The following is a 13,137-nucleotide window of genomic DNA, read 5'->3' on the forward strand; positions in this document are numbered from 1 at the left end:
ATTTATTTCAGACTTAAGGCAACATTTTGAAAAAAACCTGACACATTTGAGTGACATTTCTCTAAGCTACTGGCAGATAAATAGTAAAATAAATCAAATCATTATCTACTACAAATAGTAGTGAACAATTTATACTGCAGAAAAATTGACGAAAAAACTCTTTGATCAGTGTCTCTGCCTGGCCATCTCTTCTGTCGTGCACATAGTTTAAAAAACGTAAACATGAAATGGTATTTTTATACCCTGGCCTGTTATATTTTATATTGGTATTGACTTGTGTAGCTTTCAAACAATATTATGTTATAGAACCAGACCAAAACAATAACGATGTAAAGAAGGTTTCTTATAAAGAAACTACAACACTTGACTTCTCCAATAACTAAATACTGGTTCAAAACCAGTATAAAATCTTGGTTCATACTCCTACTTGTATATTTGGGTGTTTTGGTTGTGAGTAGAGGTGAATAAAACAATAAGCTGTGATGTGTTTCTGTTTGTGGTGTGCAGTGCTCAGCGGTCAGCAGTGAGAGCCAGATCCCAGACAGAAGAACTGGAGGAGACCCGCCGGGCCTTTAAAGAGGCTCAGGAGAGGGCCAGCCGCACCCAGAGCAGCTGCACCAAACTGGTACAACACACAATGAACCATCTCCCAGTGACCTTCTCAGTTACATTTTTCATGGCAAATATTTAAATGTAAATCTATTATCATTTTCAGAGCAATGAGATTGAATGCCTGAAGGTTCACATCAGGAGGCTTGAAGACAAGGTAACGTAGATCTTAATGTACGTCCAAAATGTAGGCACCTTAAAGTTGTTTTATTGTTATTCGCCAACAAAGGATTGCACAGCAACATTTCAATCGTAGACCGTTATTCTCCACATTTTCTTTTAACAAATGATCATCTGTGAGGTTTTAGTTACCTGCTGCAGAGCACTCCTCTCCTGGGCCTTGTACTATACTCGCCAGTTTGTAATATTCTCAGCAAGGATGCTTTCTACTGCTGCTCTGTACAAGTTGACTTTAATTTGGCAGGGGGACTTTGCCGTCATGAGTTTCCTCTAGTAATGAAGTTGTTTCTGAGCTTTCTTAACCAAGGTAGTGAGATGTGAGAAAACTATGTCTAGTTGTTTGTGAGGCTGATTCCCAGGAACCATAAACTGTTTACTAGCTTAACCTTAACTACTACTCTACTGTTGATTTGCTCTTGATATGAATGCTCATTGCTGTTTCTAATCCAGTGGATAATGGATCTAAAAAAGGGTGATTGTTTTTTCCTTTTGTCCTCACAGAATGAGAAACTGACCTTTGAAAGGACGTGTTCTGAAGATAGTCTCAACAAACTCAGGAAGGCCAACACTGAGCTGAGGGTAGGAACAGATCAGTAAGACACTTTAGTGTTTGCCTATGTGTATTGTGTTTTAATTTAGGTTTACACATCTAAATGTTCACAGGCTGAACTTGAGGAAACCCTGGTTATGTTGACGCTGAGAGACAGAGAAATTGCAAAGGTTGGTCTATCTGGGTATTTTCACCATAAAATATCAGTCAACGTTTTATTTTGTATCTTAACTTTACCTTCAAATGTTCCTGTGTAGAAAGACATTCTCATGGATAAGATGAAGAACTGCCACATGGAGAATCACAGCATGATTGAGGTACGTATGTGTCCTAAAGTAAAGACAAACCAGCATTTGAATATGGTTCTCTATGAGAGGGAACAAATGTAACCTTATTTGACCTCTAATACCATTGAGTAGAGGAGAGACATTATGTTAAATCATGAAAAGAGGAAACTAGTATTAAGCATGTCAAAGTTAAGCAAAGTTATCAGCTTCCTAATGCGAGAATTTAAAACAAAACTTGATTTATTTCGGCAAAGTTATGAATGTCTGGAATTTCCTTGTTTTATTAAAAGGTTTTTGCTGTTCGTGTTGTTCACCACATAAAATGTGTTCTGGTTTTGTAGGGTCTGCAGTCAGAGATGGTTAAGTTACAGAACCATTCACACCAAGTTCTTTTGAGGTACTAAACATGTTCACATCTGCATTTCTTCTACAAAACTAACAACACTTAAAGGTCACCTATTATGGAAAATCCCCTTTTTCATGCCTTTTATACATAAACATGTGTCCCCTCTGTGTAAAGAGATTCTGAAAGTTTCAAGAAATAAGATTGGCTCACTTTTTGTCCTGATCCATTTATATAAAAACCTGTCTTATCAGATTTAGGCCAGTGTATGATGTCATAACGATTTGTTTGGCTTGTGTAACCATTAGCCAATAACCAACCAAGGTAACCCCCCCCCCCCACCTTATCGCCTGAATCTCCTCCTAGAGCACCATTGTGTTCTTTTTAACCAGATATCTCTCATGCGGCTTTCACACCAGCGCTTTTCCCTTTCTAGCTCCTCGCGAGAGCTTTTCTGGTTCAGCTCCGGTTTCCCTTTTCAGCTCCCGCTCTGTTCACACCGCCCAGAGCTGCCGCTGCTGCGTCATGACGTCACAGTTTACGTCGCTGATTTTCTCCCACAACAACAACGGGCCGGGGGACTGCGTCGGGTCGATGATCGTGTTGCTTTTAATCATACGAAGCCAGATTAAATTAAATAACGACTTCTCCAACCTTATACTTTTCTCCAGAGTGCCGTGGTTCATTGTTTATTAATGTGTTTCAGCGGCATTTACCGACCGCTGCAGTGCTGGCTGCTCTTCCACGGGAGTTTATTCTCCCGTTAGCTCCGGGTTAGCTCACACGGCTCTAAAGTATTCACTGTCTGACTGTCACACAAGCAGCTGATACATATCCCCAGTTCCCCTTAAGTGAATGTGTGTCAGTCTGAATTGACGCTGTTTGGCATCACAACGCTGTTATGAAAGTTTCTCTGGTATAACATGGGTGATGTTAGCATAGCAACCGAAGCTAAACTGACTACTTGCTAAGCCGTTTTCTACAGGCACATTTTACCGGCGTATTTTTCATTATGATTCTACTTGTGATAGTCGGACATGACAACCTGTACAGCCCATGTATTAATTCCATCCGATAGCTGCTATAATAACAAACAAACGTCTGCCTGCTCTCCACAATGATCAATAACAGCGAGCGGATGGTCAAAGTAAGGTTTCCTGCACGCCTCGACGTAAGAGAGACGTAAGCGACGCCGCGTCATAGCTCCGAAGCTCTTGCCTCTGGACCGACAATTTTTTGGAGCTGGAAGTGAACCGCATTCCGGAGCTATGACGCCGCCGCTGCGGTGTGAACAGGAAAAACCGGCGCTTTTCCAGCTCCAGCTCCGAGCAGGAGCTGGAGCTGGAAAAGCGCCGGTGTGAAAGGGGCATGAGGGCGTGGGGAGTGGCTCCTTATTTTCATCTAAAGTAACAGACAGGGAATCAGCACTTTTGAAACAGGGCTGAAACAGAGGGGATTATGGGATGCTACAATGCATGATCTGTTTGGTATTTCGAGCCAAACACTTCATAGACATGTTTGTATATATCTGAGACCTATAATATATTGATGAAAAACAGTATAATAGGGGACCTTTAATGACCCATTAAAACCCATTTTCCATAATTTAAAGAACATTTCCACACAATAGGCACACAATTGTTTTCATCTAATGTAACACAAGTGAGGGTTTTCCGTCTGTTCCTGGCAGGTATGACAGACACTGTATCAGTCCTCAGAGTCTCTACAGCCGAGACCCTCCAAACCACCGCTCTCTGCAGAGCGAGATGCACGATATGCAGCAGGTAGAAGCACACGCTAAACTGCAGGTTATCTTTACATGGTGCTGATATTCCATCTCATGTGTCCGTTACTGCTCTTTGTCTGCAGCAGCATCACGACTTAAGCCTCTCGTCCCTGCAAACACACAGCGATGATATTCAGAGCATCATCCACAAGATCAAGTCTGCAGAAATTGCTCATCTTCTGCACAATAAGTATCCTGAGAGGGTGAGGAGAGAGTCAAGAAGAGGATAATTATGACATGCGCTAACATGTATGTGTATAAATCTCTTTGGTGTCTTCTCTCACACGCAGGACTCCGCTCCTGTAGAAACACAGGAGAGGCCTCGTCCTCAGCGCCAGCAGCAACAGGCAAGCATCAAGCAGCAGCTTGTCAATGTGTATGTGAGTTTTTTACCTCTCTTTCTCCTGTTATGGTAACAGACTGGATTTGGTTGATGTTAGTCTCTGTTCTTCTGAGAAGCTTTCTCTGGCTATTAAAAGAGGGTGTCTGGTTTTGTCAGTGTATTTATGGGCATCTCCGTTACGCAACCCACAGGATTTACTATCTTCTGCGTGTTTGACTCTATCGGGCATAAGTGCAGTTTTAGTACCCCTTGGTAGCTACAGTCATAACAATGTGTAAAAGAGATGTTTATAAAGCTGGGATGGTGGTTTCAGGCTGCAGGAGCTGGAGCTGCAGAAGTGTGTGTGGGAGGAAAGAGGGGAGAAGGTGGAGGAGCGGAGGAGAGCCTGGGAGAAGGAGCAAAAGCAGAGCCAGACGGAGAGCCAGACGGAGAGCCAGACTCAGATGCAGGACGCCAAGAAGGTGGCTGTGGTTAACTGGTGGAAAGCCCACAGCGTGGAGGGGGCTAAGGCCCGGATCAAAGATCCTCAGCCGGGCCGGGAGGTCTCCGAGACACGAGCAAAGCTTCAGCAAGCAGAGCAGACCATCAGTGATATGAGGGAGCAGATCTGCCTCCTGCAAGCTTCTGTAAGATCTGCACAGGAGTGTGTCACCGAGCAAAAGAACCGCAGTCTGTATATCAACAAGGGAACCAACACTGAGAGAGAGGAGCCAGGCAGAGCCGTGGAGAAGGTCGTGAAGGATCAGAGGGATGCAGCCGTGGCCACAGAGATTACAGGTGGAGCTTCAGAGCAGGAGCAAACCCAACTCAGGGCGACCGCAGACGGCCTCCTGAAGACGCTCAGGAGGATGGAGGCGATGGTCAAGAGCGCCCTGGAGACCGCTGAGCTGGTGAGAGAGAGCGAGCAGAGGGTGGGCCAGGTGAGAGAGAGGATGGAGAGCATCACCCTGAAGGTGGAGGAGGCTCTGGAGCGAGTAGCCGACTCTGACCAGAAGCTGAACAATCTGGAGGCCAAGAGCGGAGAAAAAGATCAAACTCAGGTTTGTCCGTCTGTGTTAAATATCTAGGTTTGCTTTCAAGAGAGTAACAGTGACATTTAATTATGGTTTTTATTTTATTCTGAAATATCAAGTTTAAAGTACAAGTATGTTGATCTGAAGGAATGAATGCCTGGACTTATTATATTATATTTTTTATTACAATGTTAATGAAATAGAGCAGAAAAGTTGATCAAATTACAACAACATCTAATTTATGTGGAAATAAAACCTGCCAGAATAAATCATACTGACTTTGAGTTGAAGAAACGATAGTACTTAATAAATAAATAGAACAATGTGTTCTCTGAGCTGCAATCTGGTAACACATCTTTTTAACATTAAGCAATAATAAATATTGTTTTGATAAAACATAAATTATGTTTTACCATTTGCATAAAATCCTGTGACTCATTAATACCAAATTATTTTTAATCCCAGCTCCTCTTCACAAGGTGCATTTTGTCATCAGTTAAAAAAATGTATTAATTCATTTGTGTCATTTACATTGACATTTACATTATTTGAAATAAAATAGCAGATGGCCCCCACAAGGGGTCATCTGACGGACCCTTATGTTGGGAACAACTGTTGTAACAAAGTGTGCATTAATAGAGGTTTAAAGGAGCTTTTCAATGATAACATGAAGTCTTTGGCCCTCAAACAAAAGTAAATAAGACTTAGACATTACATTTATAGATTGAGTTGGTGTACTTATTAAAGTACTTATGTAATAATAGTGATTTCATACGTTCAGTATAATATACATTTGAGCTCTTTGACAGTTAAACATAATGTTTACTAGTTTGATGTAAGGCAATAATCAAAAAGTTCACTGTGTCTGTACTTTTCTCAAGTCTCCAGGTCTCAGTGTACCAGCTGATCCTGGAACAGACGTCACTGTCTTTGAGGCTGAGTCTGACGTGGAGCCTGCAGGCGGAGACGGGGCTCCTCCATCTCCTGTGATCCCAGGAGTCAGTGAGCCTCTGCAGCTCCCCATGAATGGTAAGACGCTGCATTAGAGTGTTGTCAGGGTTATGGGGAACACTGTGGGATGAATTAAGGCAACTTCCTTTTCATATGGTAACCCCTCAGGATGTCTGAAAATAGACACAGACGATATTTACACTGCACACAACAGCTGGTACAGTGAGGAGGAGGAGGAGGAGGAGGAGGAGGAGGAGGAGGAGGAGGAGGAGGAGGAGGAGGAGGAGGAGGAGGAGGGAGAATGAGCTCTGAGGGAGTGCGTGTTATTTAATAAAGGGGGCCATGGGGAAAATTAGGGGAATGTTTTTTTATGTAAACACAGTGAGGATAAGTATTTTTAGCTACATCGCTTTTTCACTTTGTTTTTGTGAGTTATAGTTTCCATTGTGGTCCAGCCCACTTCACATTTACATCTGAATTTTTTAAACCAATGAGAAATATGTAAAGCACTTAAGGCCCAGCATTCAAAATGTTACCTTTTTTTTTACTATTTTTATACAATTGTTTTTATCTAATACCATTATTAATACATATTAGATTAAAACAACAGAACAGTACATTGCATACAGCGCCCATACACTGTGCCCTAGCTATTGTACAGAATAAATAATAACAGGTATGATATCATTCCAATGTACACTATTGGACAGTTACAATTATGCAGTTTAAAGGGATTAGTAAAATATGTATGAATAAAAAGTAATAGCATAGCAATTGAAATGTTAATTAATTAATTGTATAAAGGAATACGAACAACTTCTAGCCCATTTTTTTCTGATTGCAAGTTTTGATATAGTTTAATAGGAATTCTTATTTTGCTTTATTGATAAAAGTTATATGCATTTTTTCTCATCTTCTCATCTCTTGAGAAAAGAATGAATATGTATATTTGGGAAAAAGGCAAACTATTCCATCAAAAACATTGCTAAGATCAATTTTATGGAAAAGTTAACTATTGTATAAACTATATTAAACTGTTAGTTACAAAACATTGAAAACACAACATCTTCAGAGCCTTTAAACTAGCCCTTTGGGACGCCTTATTCTGTTCATGTTCCTCCGAAGCTGCTGGCTGTCCAGCAATCATTTTGCCATTTCGGCACATATTTCCCAATACTCATCATGTTGAATTACATTCTTGGTCAATTGAAGGGTCATTATTTTCCTAAGGTCATGGCACATATTTCCAAAATCTGCTTCCCCAAGAAAGAGTTCCTTGATGCCTCAGAAGGCCGAAGTCTTATACTGAATGTAATTGTTTATTTTAGAAGAGTTTGGAGCATGTTGAAGTTGCTGAGAACCAGTGGGTGGCCTCAGAGCGGGAAATTATATTTTATATGAACAGACAGTAGTCGTCTTCGTGTCTGCTTGTTTGTTTATTTTATGGTCTCCTGTAATAAGTTCACATTATCCAGTGTTGGCATGGGCTTTGCTAACCAAATGAAGCTGCAGCCACATCACGAAAAGCTGCAGCCGGCTGACATTTTATGTTTATATGACATTGCTGTCATAAAATTTGATATTTACACTGTCAGTTTGATGATACTGTACATCAAGATGTAGACGGTGTATGGTTGAATCGAGTCATTATGAATGAGAGGAAGGTTTCATTTCATTTCGACAACTCCCCACATACAGTAGCAAGCTAGCAGTTAACATTACCTCAACAATACTGTACTTTAATAATTGTTCAGGGAAAACAAATGTTGCCTAGCATCAATATGATTTAAAAGTGCCAGATGTCACCCAAAGGATTTACTTGTTATCCCTGCACGCCTTAATGTTAAAGCTGGAGCAGGCAACTTTGGAGAAACCGACAAGAGATTTTGAAAGTATCCAACCTCCAATAATCCTAGTCCCTCACTCTATGCCAGGGGTGTCAAACTCAAGGCCCGGGGGCCAAATCCGGCCCGCGACTTCATTTTATGTGGCTCCACAAGAGCTTGCAAAGAATATAATATGTTTATTATACGGTTACATGCTACTTTACAGAAGCACGTTGCGCATAAACGACATGTCCCACAATGCATCTCAAATGTGACTTTTTCTCAGAATTTGACTTTTTTTCTTCAACATATGCATTTTTTCTCAGAATTTGACTTTTTTTGTCAAAATATGCCTTTTTTCTTAGAATTAGCTTTTTTCTCAAAAATTACTTTTTATTTTTTTTATTTCACTTCTCTTTTTCAAAATGTCACTTATTTTTTTTTGTTTTTCCAGAATGTGGCTTTTCTTTTAAAATCATATTGTGACATTCTTACTGAAGAGACTTGCAATTATTTGCCCTAGACTTCTGCTTTCAGACGTAGTTAATTATGAAGTTATTCCGATAATAATCCAATGCAGAGGCAATAATGTAATATAATACATTATTTTATATATATTCAATATTTATATATGTATTTTTATATAGTCTTAAAGTTACAACCGGCCCTTTGAGTGCAACCATAATGCTGATGTGGCCCGTGATGAAATTGAGTTTGACACCCCTGCTCTAGGCCTTCAATGAAAAACACATGTACACACTGGCTGAATACAGCAAGTGAGCAGTTGGAAGAGCAGTGCATCGCTAACCACATCTAACTACCTACGCACATAACAAAACATGGCTATTGCTACTACTATTACAGCTGCCAAGTTAGCATGATATATTGGGAAATGTTGTCTGCCGCACTTTGAGATACTCAGGTCACATGCAAAGTGTGCACTGGCAGAGTTTTCGCAGGTACGTGACTAGGCAGGTAGACAGATAGACAGGCAGTCCAATCATTTCATACAGTCGAGATGAAAAGATTGGGCGGGCTTATAAAAGTCCTGCAACAGACACCAGAAATGTTTCTTTGTTTTAACAGAGCATTTGATTTATTGATTGCTGTCTGGACATTTAAAGAAAAAGCAAGACAAGAAGCAGACAATACATCATGTAAGCACAAAGGTTAGGATAAAGCATAAATAAATAAAAGAAAGAAAGCTAATAAAAGCAGTTATAAAACAGATACTAATGATACAAATGTAGCATCAAATGAACTACCAGCATAACACATTCAATCAGTCTTGATCAAAACTAAAAGCAACGCTAGCCATTCTGTGAGGCTTTAGGCACTGCTGGTGCTAGAGCTAAATGCTAACGTCAGGGTGCTAACATGTAACAATCTGATGATGTCAGTGTCTGCACTTGGCAATTTGTATTTCAGATGCCATCTAGAGTACACTAAGAACTCTGCCTTAATTAAGGCTGTTGAACTCCTCCTCATCTGTCTTACACTAGTAAAACATTATTATGAGATATTAAATCCTCTCTACTAACATAACAAGGTTTGATGTTGCTGTTTAAAAGAAGAAGAAGTTGTGTGATAAACAAAGATCCATGGAGACTGAATGTAAATAATTTAGAAAAGCAGGGGGTCTGTGATACTGTGTGTGTGTGTGTGTGTGTGTGTGTGTGTGTGTGTGTGTGTGTGTGTGTGTGTGTGTGTGTGTGTGTGTGTGTGTGTGTGTGTGTGTGTGTGTGTGTGTGTGTGTGTGTGTGTGAAGCTGCCAAAAACACTTCAAAGAATCTGCTGTACATGTTTATCACATTCATTTCTCCATGATCAATTCGTTTTTAATTACCGTCTGACTGCTAAAAGCTGTTTACCTTAAAAGTTTAATTTGTGCAAAAGTCAAACGTTTTTTAAATTGCCCAACCAAAGCTATTTTTTTGGTTGTTTTAAAAAAAATCTGTATCCCCTTATCCTTGAGTATTACTGGTTTATTTAATCACCAACGTGTCACATTGCTGCACAGCTCTAATGGTGCTCTACACAAAGTCACTGGTTTTAAGCCATTTGCTCGGTATCACAATATCTCCAACCTTTTCCTAGAGCAGACGACAAAATAGCCTTAACTTGGGCCAAGAGCTTTCAACCAGCGGATCAAGCACCTCATGTATTTGAGATGGTTGCCAGGTTATTGTTGCCCCTGGTAATAGAGGTGGACAGGGGGGGTTGAGATACTTCCTGAAACAAGAATTACAGTAGTTCAGCAAATCAGATGAATATCTCGACGCCAGCATCAACCTCACGGGGCCGATAAATCCCTTTGTGTCTTCCCCTTTGTCTTTTTTTCATTCTGTTTCTCTGACACCCACTTTTTTAAACCGTCTCGTGAAATTTGCATTGCGCATGCTTTCCTGTTAAATGCAAATCAGCTGTTTTCACTGTGCGTCTGTGCTCTGACTCTAACAGGTGGCACAGGACGAGGCGGCTGCAGCGAGGTAAGACTCCCTCCTGCTCCACAGCAGTAAAATGTGATAAATATGATCAAATATTTAGTACGTAGAGGCAGGACTCCATACCTGATGTGTTGGTTGTTTTTGTGTCTTAATGATTTAGGAATAACTTTATATTGACATTCTTACAATAACCAGCCCATGCTAAATAATCCACCAACTGAGAATGTATATGGAGTTTATAAACAATGAGTAAATGCTTTATAGCACATTGTTATTTAGCTGTAAACAGATATAAAGACTTCGTAAGGTACAGGTTGTTATTGCTCTACTGGTGATCATCTCACTACCTCTTTTTTGTGTGACTCACTTGTGAAACTACTTTATTGTACAACAATTAAAACTATCTTCACCTCAACCAGCTGGTAGCCCCAACAGTCAGACAATAAGATGACTTTTACTTTTGATACTTTAATTACATTTGGATCAGAATACTTCACTTCGTTCTCAACTAAGCTTTTGAATGCAGGGCTTTTACTTGTCACAGAGTATTTTAAAAAATATGTATTCGTAAAACAACACAACTTCAATGTCTAAATTACTTAAAAGAAAATCTTCACTCCAGTTGAACTCAACTCATCTGACTTTTTGCACAAATTGTTTCTTTGATTAACATTTTTTTCCAATTTTAGCACATCAGTTTTTCAGCTCACATTAATGCAAACTGTGATGCTGTAATTCACTGTGAACATCAGCTGTGTTGCTCCAAACAAAGTGACTCTGTGTGCTGTGCTCTTTATCCCCCACAAAAACCAGGATGATCACAGCACTTTCAACCCAAATCTCTCCGCACTAAAAAGTAACGCAAACGGTGCAAGGTTTGACAATGCAGTTTACCAAACAATATAGTCAACTTCAAGAGCTCAGGAGTGGTTGCATGGATTCCTCTCAGTCCGCAGAGTAAACACATATCTAAAAAAAATCTATCCATCTCTCATAAACATGCCCTTTCCTACAACAACAGATAAACTAGTCTCCTACTGCTCCCACACTACGATAAGAAAAACAAATCCTGCAGAAAAAAATAACAAACTTTTATAACTTTCTTCAAGATTTAGTTGAGGGATGATCAGTGGAGCAGCAGCCTGAGAACACACACACACACACACACACACACACACACACACACACACACACACACACACACACACACACACACACACACACACACACACACACACACACTCCACAGCAGCCCAAAGAGGCATACGGAGCCCTTCTCCTTAAATGGTCAAAGCTCCCAGGAGTGAAAGAGAGGCTGCTGCTGAAAAAAGACATGCAGGGAACAGAGGGGACGGGAGAAGGAAGCACAAGCCCCGAGGATAGAGGAGATTTCTGAGGAAAAGCCAGTTTGAAAGTGACAGTTTGACTGTGGGAACGCACTCTAGGTTGGAGGGATCAGCGGGAGTGAGTGTTTCTCCACAGCGCTGGTGGTAGACTCAGGTAAAGTACGTGCTCTGTGTGGACAGGTTCATGTGATCGGCTGCGTGGAGCTGTGGGGTCTTAGTGTGTGATGGTTTCAGGAGATGCAGGTTCAGTCTTCCGTTGGTGTCTCTGGTACTGCGTCAAACTAGTGCAAGGCGGTTATTGTTTACCTTTCAACAGTTGTCGGTCTGACTTGTGGCTGCTGGGGTGAGCTTACATAATGGAGTGTTTGTCTGCAAGTGAAACTCTGTCTCATCTCATCTGTCTTCTCTCTGTGTGTGCATTTTCCAAATCAGTGGATTTATCTACTTTCTCATCTGAATGTACATTTCTCTGTGCAACCATTTTTCTCTGTCCTTCTCACACTTCCTCTGTCCTGTTATCTCGTACTGTAGCTCTGTAGCAACCACTTCCTCTGCTGGCCCTGTACTCCGTGCTTCACACAACCAAATTTTAAACAAATCTGGCAAGAGGGAGTGGGCTTATGTAACAGAGAAGGGGAGGAGGGTGCCGGTCCCCTTGTCTTCCTCTGAGGGAGAAGATAGCTAGGCCTGGCAGCAATGAGAAGTTAATCCTGAATGTAATGGTTTTAAAGGACACATATGTTTTATTTTAAAGGATGAGTGTAAACTATAAGAACATCACTGAGGTTGAGGAGTAGTGCAGTGGCTGTCTGTGTTCAGGCTTGTATGTTCTGTCCTGTTCCCCTAACAGGAAACAATCTGAGTGATTCAATTACTCTGCAATATTTATCTCAGTCTCATGGTCTGCTAGGGGGAAACCGTCTGAACCGTTGAGCCTCCTGCACTACAGGATGGCAGCGTTGTTGCAGGATAATCTCCTCAAAGGACTATTGAGCTGCATCTGCAAGGTTTTGTTAGACGTTTTTCCTAAGTAATGGAAAAACCGACATAGCCGTGCAAATACAAACTATTTGTAGCACCTCTGATCTTTTAGTTCTCCTTATGTGGCATATATTAGGAGACAAGACAGAGTGTTACAGCTGTGGAAAAAGTCGAGTATTGGCGGAATAATAATAGGGGTTACATAAAAAGAAATTAATATTCAGTAGTTGTTCAAATCAAGACAGGTGGTTGTTACTAAAGCCGCTCTGAACTCCAGGGGCAATTAGGTAATCATGTAAGAAGTATTTGGTGACTCACTCTCGTATTTATATATGCAGTACACACTTGAAGTTGACTTTTGCTCTCATTTGATGAATAATCACATGTAGACTGAGAATACAGTTCACCAGCTAGATGAGATTTTGAGTGTTGATTACTCTATACTTAACACTACTGCAGGCTGAGAAAGAGAAGT

The 13,137-nt window shown here is 40.7% G+C and overlaps 1 protein-coding gene across 2 annotated transcripts in view; it reads left to right on the plus strand.

The window, feature by feature from the left end:
• mrvi1 (murine retrovirus integration site 1 homolog) overlaps positions 1 to 13,137 on the plus strand; it is a 31,257-nt gene that overhangs the window by 2,157 nt on the left and 15,963 nt on the right. Inside the window, exons 8-19 of one of the 2 annotated variants that reach the window (XM_034116659.1) lie at positions 508 to 625; positions 716 to 766; positions 1,291 to 1,368; positions 1,453 to 1,509; positions 1,597 to 1,656; positions 1,968 to 2,023; positions 3,660 to 3,753; positions 3,839 to 3,958; positions 4,046 to 4,131; positions 4,412 to 5,138; positions 5,993 to 6,140; positions 10,349 to 10,377. In XM_034116659.1, the coding sequence (XP_033972550.1) occupies positions 508 to 625; positions 716 to 766; positions 1,291 to 1,368; positions 1,453 to 1,509; positions 1,597 to 1,656; positions 1,968 to 2,023; positions 3,660 to 3,753; positions 3,839 to 3,958; positions 4,046 to 4,131; positions 4,412 to 5,138; positions 5,993 to 6,140; positions 10,349 to 10,377 (1,624 nt within the window). The remainder of the gene's footprint in view (positions 1 to 507; positions 626 to 715; positions 767 to 1,290; positions 1,369 to 1,452; positions 1,510 to 1,596; positions 1,657 to 1,967; positions 2,024 to 3,659; positions 3,754 to 3,838; positions 3,959 to 4,045; positions 4,132 to 4,411; positions 5,139 to 5,992; positions 6,141 to 10,348; positions 10,378 to 13,137) is intronic. The other variant, XM_034116661.1, reaches the window with a different exon arrangement.

Source organism: Trematomus bernacchii, unplaced genomic scaffold, assembly GCF_902827165.1.
Source record: "Trematomus bernacchii unplaced genomic scaffold, fTreBer1.1, whole genome shotgun sequence".
NCBI classification, from domain to species: Eukaryota; Metazoa; Chordata; class Actinopteri; order Perciformes; family Nototheniidae; genus Trematomus; species Trematomus bernacchii.